The following is a 12,820-nucleotide window of genomic DNA, read 5'->3' on the forward strand; positions in this document are numbered from 1 at the left end:
TGTCCCGAAGAGTTTAGAATCTGAAATTCAACACTGGAAATGGCAGAAGAGGAGAGGAATGTGGAGGCAGCGAGAAAGAGACTACGCAAAAAAAAATTCCATTTCCTGTACTTAATAGGCTTCTTCCACACTGAGCATTTATTGTGCAATAGTTATGCTTTGTTCACTTACATTTTATGGGAGTTACAGATAGGTAGCCGTGTTGGTCTGCCGTAGTTGAAACAACATTAAAAAATTCCTTCCAGCAGCACCTTAGAGACCAACTAAGTTTGTCATTGGGATGAGCTTTCGTGTGCATGCACACTTCAGCAGAGTGTTGTGAACTAAATTTCTTCCTCTCCTATTTTCCTTGTTCAGCTTTAGTTTTCTTTCACAGCTCATTAAAAAAATCCAATTTCTTCTTCTTTTTAATAGCAGTGCAGCTTCCCCACTTGCAGATGTCCTATCATCCAGCTGTCCTGGCTAGCTATGGCCCATATCGTGTATTCTAGCCATTTCCTTCTCTAGGGTCTATCTCTCTTGTCTAGGACTCGTCTTCCCTTTCTAAACAGCATTGCTTTTATTGCCATTTTTTTAAAATCCACCCCCTAAAGTGCAGGAAGGGTGGGGGATCATGAATGTGAACGCTGAAATTCCTCAGGACCACATTCTGGGAGTTTTCCACCCCCACCTTCATGATCATATCCATAAGTAAGCCCAAGGAGAAAGAGATTTGGGCAGTAGGATGGGCAGAACACCAGCAGAATCCTCACACTGTCTCTTTGGCCCATTGCCAGGTGCAAAACCCTTGTTCCTAGTCAACTAGCAAGGAAAGTGGAATTCCTAGAAGGCAAGGACACTCTGGTCCTTCTGTCTGTGCTGAGAAGCCTGAAGGACAGAGGTGAGTAAACCCCCCCCAGCTTATCTACTGAATTTATTGTGGATTATTATGGACGGACCAACAGTACCATCAGATACCATGGATTCATTGAGCTCACTGCTGTGAGTTGTGATTGGCAACAGCTCTCCAAGACTCAGATAAAGGCTTTTCCAGGAGCTACATGAGATCCTTATCTTGCAGATACCTGAGATGAATTCCGGGAGGGCTTTTCTTCATGCAGAATATCTGCCATAGGCTATTTAGAACAAAATGTATTTATTTTTTTACAATTGTTGTTGTTTAGTCGTTTAGTCGTGTCCGACTCTTCGTGACCCCATGGACCATAGCACGCCAGGCACTCCTGTCTTGCACTGCCTCCCGCAGTTTGGTCAAACTCATGTTCGTAGCTTCGAGAACACTGTCCAACCATCTCGTCCTCTGTCGTCCCCATCTCCTAGTGCCCTCAATCTTTCCCAACATCAGGGTCTTTTCCAAGGATTCTTCTCTTCTCATGAGGTGGCCAAAGTATTGGAGCCTCAGCTTCAGGATCTGTCCTTCCAGTGAGCACTCAGGGCTGAGTTCCTTCAGAATGGATAGATTTGATCTTCTTGAAGTCTATGGGACTCTCAAGAGTCTCCTCCAGCACCATGTATTCTACATTTTTTACAATAGCATATTCCTAATTTGCTTTCACAGCCATTTGCTTTATGAAAAGCACTTTTATACTTTTAAAGAAAAAGCTGAGCTGATGTTCTTTTTTTTGCTGTCACAGATGAATTCACCTGCAAACTGTCCCTAAGTGGGAAATGGTGATGGGGAGGGGCAATCTTAGTTTTGTATGGAAATGGGGTACTGTATTCTCCATTAAATGTTACAGGAGCCTGTGCAATTAAATGCTCTAGTGTTGCAACTGAGAGCAAATACTGAAGCCCGTGTTACAGACAGCTCACTTTTCATTCATATTTTCATCTGGTTGGAGCAAATGCCTCTTCTGAGATGCTTTGGTCCTTGAAATGCTACGCTTCCTGAGCTTGTTGATTTCATAAAGAAATGCCAGTGACTCTGAACTGGTGCTCCAATTTCCCTTGCTAACAAATGTGAGCAGTGGAGCTGTATATTATTTCTTTTCTCTGTGTCGAATAAGCTTGCTTGGACAAACTGCACATTATGCTTGAATCAGTTATATGATGCTTGTGCAATATAGCCTTCCCCCCCCCCCCCCCAATTCATGTGCAAAAAATGTTTCAAGTAATTTATTTAAGTGTGTTTAAAGGAAGTGGGTGTTGTGGAGTACCATAAGGCTTTACATTCAGCTCTGCAAGCTGTAGAGCAGTGGCTTTTATCAGGAAATCACCGGCTGCAAAAGTTAAATTGGTTGCAGCAATAAATGACAGTACAGTCCTGAGCACTGGGATAACTCCTGAGAATATGCTACATGCTTCAAATTGCAACTTTAATTGAAATTATCTAAACATGATTACACAGAAGTAAAAGCCACTAGACGGAATTCAGTGCTTCACTATGAAATCTGCCACCTGTGTAAGCATTTCACCTTGTCAAACTGACACCACCACCCCGAGCCGATTTTGGGGGTGGGGGAGAAAGAGGAGGGAAGTCCCATTACGCAAATGGAAGTCCTTCCACGGGGCTTCTGCTGGCCAGGCTCGTTAGGTGAATCCCACCAATTGACTTCAATGCGAATTTTACTCCCACAAAGGTTTCCATAATATTGCTGCTAAAGTGTATTACTGCTGCAATGGCACCCTTGGAACCATTTTTTAATTTTTTTTTTAAATTATATTTTATTGATTTTATACAAAACAAAAACAAAAATGAAAGATACTACATTACATGTTTACCACTGGCTTCCACCCACCCTCCCAGGGCCCTCTTCTCCCACCAGAGGGACCCCTGAAAGGCAGGCAGCCGGCAGTGTTTCCTTTTATGGCTGGGTTTCTCCCCCACCCCTCCCTCCCCCCCCAGAATCCCCCCCTGCCACTGGGAGACTCCAAGAGAGGGAATGAGGAGGAGGGCATCCGTCCAGCCAATTTCCAAACAGAAAAAAGAAAAACAAAAGAAAAAAGAAAAAGAAAAAAGGAAAAATGAAAGAAAAAATGACTTCCCCAACCTCCCCCCTATCCCGATTTCCATTTTCAATTCTTATTTAACAGTATTCTTATTCTTATTCCCATTCTATTTCTACAAGAAAAAATTAACCTTATATTATAAAAAACTGTCCCACTTTTTAAGTCCTCTTTAATCAAACTAGCTTGATCTTTCTAAATCTTTTTCATAAACAAATCTGCTCATTACTTTTATTTTTGACCTGCCTATTTTTTATCCTCCAAAGCTCCTCTTTATTATTCTTATTTGCACAGATTAAAAATCATAATTTTCCCCCTCCCCGCCCCGATCACGGCCTTTCCCTTCCAGTCCAGTAAGTTCCAAAGTCGTCAGTCCAGTTGTCAGTCCTTTTTATCAGTCCTCAATAATTGATATTCAGTCTTCCTTCAACCCACCCCCTTCCTAACCTGTTTCAAAAACCAACCCCCTCTGTCTCCCCCTCCCCAGTCTTCTTTTCTTCTTTGCTGGCCATTTTTCTCATGGGTGTTCTGTCTCTCCTGTAGCTCTTGCATTATTGACTCCTGTGATCCATCTTTGTTCTTTAAGTTTTCCTTTTTCCCATCGCTCAGTTCATACAGCCACTCGTCGTCTTGTGCCTTTTTTTCGGTTGAAGCCTTTTCCTGTAGTTCTTGTGTTCCTTCTTTAACCAAGTCCTCTTTTTGCAAATCTTGCTCCTTTTCCTCTGGTAAGTCCCGTTCTCTGAGTTCCTGTAGATCTTGATTTATTTCCAACAATTGTTGCTGAGTCTTGTACGTTTCTATTCTAAATTCCCATAAGAGTTTTATCACTTTGTCCTTGAACGCAGATGTGCAGTCTTTTGTTGCCATTGTTCCAGCTTGCTGAGGATGGCGCGAGGCTTGAGAGCCAGGGGGTGTTTACAGAAGAGATATATTATTGCAAATCCAAACTGGAAACTGTATATTGTCCATAGTATCTAACTTCAGCTTTAAATTTGTTTCAAACATTCAATCAAAAAGTTTTTAAGTATCAAATCCTTATTGACATCCATCTTCACAGTCAGCTTACCGTCCTCTCCGGGCTGCCGATTTCAGGGCAGGGAGAAGCTCTCCCTTTCCTAAGGTGCAGGGAATATCAGCTGGAGGTAATTCTTTACATTTAGTCTCTGAAGGAGTTCATATAATAAGCTGCTTTTCGCTGAGACTGGTCATCATTTCAATTGCACTGCTTCTTGCATCAATCAGTGGGAGAAGGTGACTTCCGTTCTTTTCCCCTTACTCCCGTTACCGAATTGCAGTCCAATATTATATATTCAAACTTTACTCACGGGTATTTCCAAATCAAAAATTTAGAAGAATCTGCCGCTCACCACCACCGGACTCGAAGCTTCACTTCGCTGAGGTAACGCTGTTCTCCAAAATGGCCCCCGCGACTGCAACCCTTTCTCTCCGGGACTCTTATTAGAGCTCACCAGAGGATCGGGGAATCGCTAAAAAATGGGGCACCGCCGGAGCTTTGTTTCCAGAACTCTCGATCTGGAACTCTTTTGGGGCGCTGCGGCGCTTTCGCAGCCTTCCCCCCCCCCCTCAGCGAAGCCGGGCTGTCTCGGAGCTCGAGACCAACCCCGCCGGCCAGATCGGGCGACAAACCGGAAGTGCCGGAACCATTTTTTTAAAAGACGTTCTTTGATTGGGGGCAAGGAAGCTTCTCTTTTCTTTTACTATGTTTTATTTGTTTTGAGGCATGAAAGTGTTTCTGCACGAACATCTTTTGCCTGTTTTTCCTGGGGTGACGTTACCGAGCACCTCTACTTTTCTCTTTGTATGAAATGGGTATTTTGTTGTGCCCGTAGTGGTTTCTTAAATGTTCAGTTGTGCGCACAGGCCACAAAAGGTTGGGAACCCCTATTCTAAAATATGGGGAAATAGTTTATTAAAAACAGTTTGCTGTAGCTCCACCATCATACTGTGCCCATTAATTTTCTTTTCACCATTTCAGTTTACCAATATCAAAGCCTGCATCTCCTATTCCCTACTCCCAGACAGTTCTCCTCTGTCAGCATGTGGTGTTAATCAAAGCCACTTCCAATATTTGCCCCTGAAGTTGTGTTGTGTGAGACTTTTCAAATGATTGCCCTTTAGTGTAGCAAACGTGCAATGAGAATCAGATTCTTCAATTGCTCCAAAGGATGAGAGGGTATTGACCAGGCACAGATAAAATCTGTTTGTAAATACATACAGTATTTGTAATGCATTCACTGGTCTTCTGCTAGTGTATTTCAACTTAATTGACTACCAATACCAGATTGAACTCTAGTAACAGCATATAAGACCACAGGACTCTGATTCCTGGAATTTCACTCTGGACTGGTAGCTATACTCTTCTCTTAAATTAAAAGGCTATGTAGTAGGGACAGGTGGGAGAGGATACAGGAAAACCAAAAACAAAATTAGACTAGGTAAAAAATAAAGAATATGATGATATGTGTAAATGTGGAGTCTGTAGCAGAAATGAAAATTTTATTTTTATTTTTTATTGATATGTTAACAAGTAAAAACAGAAGAAAGTGGTCTTTAACATACAAATCCATATTTACATATATATTACTGATACTATCAACAAAAATGATAACAATTTTAAAAGTTAGAGGAAAAAGAAAATGATTGCCGAAGAATTGATGCCTTTGAATTATGGTGCTGGAAGAGACTCTTGAGAGTCCCATGGACTGCAAGAAGATCAAACCTATCCATTCTGAAGGAAATCAGCCCTGAGTGCTCACTGGAAGGACAGATCCTGAAGCTGAGGCTCCAATACTTTGGCCACCTCATGAGAAGAGAAGACTCCCTGGAAAAGACCCTGATGTTGTGAAAGATGGAGGGCACAAGGAGAAGGGGACGACAGAGGACGAGATGGTTGGACAGTGTTCTCGAAGCTGACCAAACTGTGGGAGGCAGTGGAAGACAGGAGTGCCTGGCGTGCTCTGGTCCATGGGGTCACAAAGAGTCGGACACGACTAAATGACTAAACAACAACAACCAGAGTCTTCCTTCCCAGCTAGCTGCATGTAGACTGGATGTCACATATTTCAAGGAGGACTTGCAAAAATGCAGGTGCGGCTGTGTTTTCTGATTCTTTAGGAGCTCTGCAAGCAGAGCTCAAAAGTCCCATACAAAGACTTGGCAAACTGCCCTGCAGAAAAGGACCTTGAGCCTGGGAATGTGCGAGCAATTTTGATGCAAGGTCTCTGTGCCGGATGGGCACTGGAAGATTTCGCCCTTAACTGCTTGAATGGTGCAACAATAGACTGAAATATATTGCAGGAAAGCAGTAAATGAAAACTGACACCTACTTCCATTTCCCTTCCAAAATGAATGGTAGTTGAAACGAAATATCGAACAGGAGACAACATGAATAAATCTCTTCTTGGAAAATGTAGCCGGTTTATCAATGCGTAGCACTGGATAGATCATGCTGCTCTTCATGATAGTATTTTTAAGGGAAACATAGCAAAAGTACAGCAGTTGATTCCTGAAACATAGGAAAGGCTGCAGAATTGGTGGTTTCCAAACTTTTTGTTCCCATAACCCACAAGTGTAGATATAATTTTGTATTGATCCAAAGTCACTGTCTTGAGCTGTATTATGATTAGTGCCCTTGATGAGCTGGGACTTTGACTAAACTCTATAGCCTCCTACACAAACTAGTAATGCAACTCTTTGCATGCCTTGTCCCATTGTGTGGAATGGTGCTAACTCTGAGATAAGTAGACAGAAGGTTGCAGCTTTAGGATCTTCATGTACACATCTTATTTCCCTTTTAACCCATATTGCCATTTTATTCCTCCTCTCCCTCTTGCTTGTCAGCCAAAAATTGTGGGCTACCAGAGAAGCCAAGTTCTGCCCAACATTGGCGGCAAGGCTAACCACCGCGAGGTCCAGAAAGCCCCGGACCCTCAAGATGGGGGGGGCTCAGTCCCATCCCAACAGATTTTGACGGGGCTGAAGATGCCTCAGCCCTATGGAGTTGGTGCCAATTAATCTCAAGATTAATTGATGCATAAAGGGGTGATGTCCACAAGATAACTGAGACTCCAACCAGACCTTCTGTGAATTGCCCTGTGAAAATGCACATGGTGTGTATTGGAGGGGAGCAGGAACATTGGGATGTTGATGTCATGCATCATGCGACAGTTGGCACCCCTCTCCATTCTCCCTCAGAGGTTGGCGCCTCTGAGCACATTCCTACTACCATACATAGTCTAGTGTCACAATGGACTCAGACACAACCCCAGAACTCTCTAACAACACACCCATTTAATTCAATGGATGGTATTCAACTGAGTTTTACTTATAAATTAACAAACATGACTAAGTTAGATCCATTGATTTCAATGACTCTACTCTGTTTAAGCTCTACTTTGTTTAAGTAAAACAAACTTATTCTTTTTTATAAACTTACAAACTTTTTTAATTTTTAAAATAGCACTTATGACTTCAGCAAAGCAAGGCTTCCACCTGCTAGCAAATATTTATTATCCTGTGATACACACATTTGCTTTCAAACTGTCAGACTACGTTTTATTTTTGACACTATATCGATGCTACTTGTAAATGTTTCATTCCTCTTGCTGTTGGAGATTGCCTCCATTGATTGATCTAAGCCTTGCCCAGGCTAGGAAAACTGATCTGCTTCTGGATTATTTCCTTTAAATGAATAAAACACAGGAAATAACTTTTTTATTAGGGTGAAGCACCCTCATATGGCTTTGCTTTTGTTGTTGTTATTACAGAAATAAAAGATAAAGATGTGGTGCGGTACTTGAAAACCTCGCAGTTGGTGCTGGCTTTAGAGATTATTCACTCAAAGCCAGCAGATAAAAGCAGCAAAGAACAATATGCAGAGCGCATGTCCAAAATAGTATCTGGACAGGATTCCAAGCAGAAGTCAGGAGCTGAAGCTGTAGAAGCTGAAAGTATTCATTTGAGGCAGCAGCTCCTTTTAAGCAAACTTTTTTTCCTGGTAATTTCCATTATGAATGAACTCCAGACATCATGTCTTGCTTAACTGAATAATTTTCAAACATAAAACTTTTTTATGTTTTCATTTTCATTTTTCACCTGCAAATTTTCTCTTAAAAGAGGGATAGGTGTGCATGTAAAAGGTAAAGGTAAAGGTAAAGGGGCCCCTGACTATCAGGTCCAGTCGTGTCCGACTCTGGGGTTGCGGCGCTCATCTCGCTCTATAGGCTGAGGGAGCCAGCGTTTGTCCACAGACAGCTTCTGGGTCATGTGGCCAGCATGACAAAGCTGCTTCTGGCGAACCAGAGCAGCGCACGGAAACGCTGTTTACCTTCCCGCCGGAGCAGTCCCTATTTATCTACTTGCACTTTAATGTGCTTTCGAACTGCTAGGTGGGCAGGAGCTGGGACCGAGCAACGGGAGCTCACCCCGTTGCAGGGATTCGAACCGCCGACCTTCTGATCAGCAAGCCCTAGGCTCTGTGGTTTAACCCACAGCGCCACTTAATGCCACTGGATGTGGTACCTGAGTCCTCCTGTCATCTGCTCCAACTCCATAAGGCTGGACTATGGACATCTCTGATCTATTAAGTCAACTATAGCCTGTCTTCCCATGCTAAGCCGGTAAGTTAAGTAAAGGATGGAACAGCCATCTCTCTTGCCAGGAAATTCATGGAAGATAAGTTGCTATTAATAGCTTCCCATACCTCCATATGGGAAGCAGCATGCCTCTGAATACCAGGTGCTAGGGATCACAAGGCTATTCATTTCAAGCTTCTTATTTACTTGCACTAATCAGGACAATTTCTTCCTCAGGTTCCGAACCTTTGCCCTTCCCCCATTGCGTCAAGGTGCCTAGAATGTGTACGTAAGGGCCGGTGTTTAACACATTATATTCCCAGAGAATCTTTATTTTTATGCAGTTGCATTGGTTAGTGAGTTGCTTCTGAAACCACAGAGTCACCGAGGCATAGCCTATAAAATCACACCCTGTTTGAAGTGCAATCTGGTTTTCAAAGCGTTTTTGCCACTTTTGCTTTTCGTCCATTGTGCTGCATTTCTTGAGTATTCCTTTTACTTCAGAGCACCTTTTAAGTTATTAATTCAGTCAGATCAAAGTGAAAAGAGAGGGACCTTTTCTTGCATGTTTGCCTACATTACTTCTACTGCTAAGAATTGTAGCAAGCCTAATTTCTTGAAACTTTCAGCTTTTTTATTGAAGTCATTTTTTTAATTAAAAAAAATACGTTGCAACCTCTGTTTACCAAGTGGCAACTTCCTTCACTGTGAACATAACTTGTCAGGACTGGATTGCTCTTGCTTCCTGCCTTTTGCATCCCAGGACCATATGTTCTTGCAAACACATGTGATCTTGAATGGTCAACAAAAGCTGTGCTTCCCTGCCTGCAGGATCTCTCCCTATAGCTATCATTCATAGCCAGGGTTGGTGGAGCTTTACAGGTCTTCCTAATCTCCAGCTGCAAGTGACTGAATTCAGATTGGCTTGGAATAAGCAGAACTATTTCTCCATTTGGAGGGCAATCTCTTGGCTTACTCCTGAGCCAAGATGAGATGAACTGTAGGGAGCAGAACGATGGGGGTGGAGACACTCCTTCAGGTATACTGGACCGAGGCTGTTTGGGTCTTTAACGGTCAGCACCAACACTTTGAATTGTGCCCGGAAACAGCAACCATCTCAACAGAGTAAGTAAAATGCCCCCCCACAAATTCCATATTCATAGAATTACTGTTTGTGGCAAGGCAAGCATTTCGAGTGGCTGGGAACTGGGAACAAGGCATGGTGTGGTGCTTGTGTTGCAGCCCTTTGGTGAGAGAGGGTTGCTAATTTGCCAGGCTACATTCCAGAGCAGATTTTGGTTGACTGCACAAGGGACTCTAGCACAGGTTTGGTCTTATATCCCTTTCCCCACCCTCTCTTTCTAGCCCCAGACCCTTCAGGGAGCTCCATTAATGTGTGACCCTGTAATGGAGCTCCTGCAGGGGCAAAATGCATGCCATACTGGGGATTGCCAGCAGTCATGGGACACCATAGTGCTGTGTGACAGGAATGGAGCCAGCGTGCAGCTTTTGATCTCGTGGCGGTTAACTTGCATAATAGAGAAGTGCTAATGACAGTTCCTGGTGTGCTCATTGGTAGCTGTCTGTGAAAATTACAAGCCATCTAATGAGCACGCTGACAATCTGGGTGCTCAACAAGACTATTAGCATCAGTTATGGCATGATCTGAAAATTGCTCAAAGAACATATTATGCATGAGTTGTAACATTAGCTCATGCCAACCAAATCCAGATATTTTACCCCATGGGAGAGTTGAGCTCTTCCACGCCAGCTCAAGGGTTAGAAATATAGATGCAGGTAGCTTTAGCTTTCGAGTTACGTATGCTGAGAGTTTTAAGGTACTTAAATTTGAAAATACTTTTGCCGTTTTGAAAAACTGTAGTGGCAATCTACAAAAGACTCATACTTAAGAGGCTTCCTCAGGCTTTCATTATAGCGTAACAAGAAAAATTCTTTTAGAAGTCTTCATTACCCCTTTAAATTTGCTTATGTTTCCACTGAACACCTGTTAAAAAAAGATTTAAGAGTCATGGCTTAGGTAGAATTTTTATTTTGGAAAACCAATTAAATGGATGTCACTTAGACTATTTTGAAACTTTGAAAGAGAATGTTGTAGTACAGTACCAAATGAGTTATGATGATGAATCTTCATTTTACTGAGCCAAACAGGTGCTCTGTTCAGAGATACTGAAGAGGCGCAAGTGGAGAGGCAGCAGGAGTTGAAGAGAGATTCATCTGTTTTGGTTAGCTCCTGTGGCAATTTTCCATTCCTCAGAAAAATGTCCCAGTCACTTTTTAAAAATTGTTTCTTTCCTTAAATGTTTGCTTGTAAAAGTATATCTCTGTTTTGGTTATCTATGTCTGGAGTGGTGATATTTAGTAGACGCATATGAGGGCTTCACCATATCGTGCCATTGGATTCAAAGTCTGTGACAAAAAATATCTCAACCTTATCTGGAAAGTAAGTCACAGTAACAGGACAATTGCTGGCTAAAGCTAGGCATATGCATTTATTTTTATTTGTATAAGGAGACACCTGATAGAACCACTCTTTCCTACTGTTGGAAAATGATAGTGAGAGTATTCCCAGTTCACATAAAACTTCAGCGTTGCTGTTATATAAGGCCTCTTTAACAAAGACTTGTGGCTGCTGGTAAGACACTATTTGGAGACAATATTCTCCATGGGTTCCTGGACTCAATTCTTCCTTTTCACTTAACCAGAGAGCCAGGGAGGCTGTTTGTCAGGTCAGCTGTTCCTACACAGAGTATAGGCCTGCCTCTGACCCTCAGTGCACTTGGGTTCTGTGACTTGGGCACTTCCCGGGGGCCACCATTTTCAGGTGGGATTTTATTTGTTATTTATTTATTTTTCTCCACAGAACTTAAGGTGGCTTACATGGTTCCCCCTGCTCCTCACAAGAGCCGGTGTGGTGTAGTGGTTAAGAGCGGTAGACTCGTATTCTGGGGAACCGGGTTCGCGTCTCCGCTCCTCCACATGCAGCTGCTGGGTGACCTTGGGCTAGTCACACTTCTTTGAAGTCTCTCAGCCCCACTCACCTCACAGAGTGTTTTTTGTGGGGGAGGGAGGGAAAGGAGAATGCCAGCCGCTTTGAGACTCCTTCGGGTAGTGATAAAGCAGGATATCAAATCCAAACTCTTCTTCTTCACAACAACAACCCTGTGAGATAGCGTAGGCTGAGAGTGAGTGACTGGCCCAAGGTCACCCAGTGAGCTTCATGGCCAAGTGTGAATTTGAACCCTGGTCTCCTAGGTCCCTAGTTCAACACTCTATCCACTGCACCACATACCTTCATCAATAAGTTTATTGTGCTAACCAACGCCAGTCACATAGCAGTAAATTCTGGTTGCACAGTTATAGTTGATTGGAAGGTCTTGATCCATAAACCCACTTCTCCAAAAGATTGGGCTTTTTATGATGAGAAATATAACAGGGAAATGTGCTAGAAAGTGTGAGATAAGACTTGCTTTGACACAACCTTCTCTAATGTCCCTGCCAATCACGATGAATTTGCCATATAAAAAATAGATTTAACTTTAAAATAATTGCAAAAGAAACTATTTCTGAGAGAGCAATCAGACCAACAAAAGAAACAACATGCTAACCATGGCAATGCCCAGCTCCCTCCCATCTTCAATTATTACTGGAAATGGCTGGAAAGAGAGAGTACTGTATATCAGTGTTTCCCAACCTTGTGCCTCCAGATGTTTTCGGACTACAATTCCCATCATTCCTGACCACTGGTCTTGCTAGCTAGGGATGATGGGAGTTGTAGTCCCAAAACATCTGGAGGCACAAGGTTGGGAAATACTGCTGTATATAATATGTCATCTCTGCAGGGAGTCAAATGGGTTCTTTTTTTGAAAAGCAGCTTTTCAAACATTTAAAGGTCTAATAGGCAGGCCCGGCTCTAGGTAAGGTCCTGGTGGCGCGGGGCGCCAGGGCGCCAGGGCGGGGCGCTCGTGGCGAAGTCGTGCTGCGCGCTGCGAGGGCGAGGGCACCGCAGCGATCTCCGTGCCTCAGCGCCAGGGCGCCCGACCTGCTTGAGACGGCCCTGCTAATAGGGCCATTTATTATAACAGCAATTACGAGAGACACAACACTAGTAGTATCCCTAAAGCTAATCTTGTAAATTTCCTGTGCTGTGTCAGCATCGCCAGCTGTTAACCTTCAGCATCACAGCCTTCTTAGTTGTGTCTGGCACAAGACACAGCCATGCATGGTACCTGGCCCCTTGTTAAGAATTGCCAGTGTGAATAGAC

At 43.1% G+C, this 12,820-nt stretch overlaps 1 protein-coding gene across 1 annotated transcript in view; it reads left to right on the plus strand.

Annotated features, from left to right (window-relative positions):
• The first annotated feature begins 613 nt into the window (after nt 1–613).
• MEI4 (meiotic double-stranded break formation protein 4) overlaps nt 614–12,820 on the plus strand; it is a 49,068-nt gene continuing 36,861 nt past the window's right edge. Inside the window, 3 exon segments of the mRNA XM_060272277.1 lie at nt 614–690; nt 777–880; nt 7,731–7,960. Of these exon segments, the coding sequence (XP_060128260.1) occupies nt 614–690; nt 777–880; nt 7,731–7,960 (411 nt within the window).

Source organism: Zootoca vivipara, chromosome 3 (assembly GCF_963506605.1).
Source record: "Zootoca vivipara chromosome 3, rZooViv1.1, whole genome shotgun sequence".
Lineage (NCBI taxonomy): Eukaryota > Metazoa > Chordata > Lepidosauria > Squamata > Lacertidae > Zootoca > Zootoca vivipara.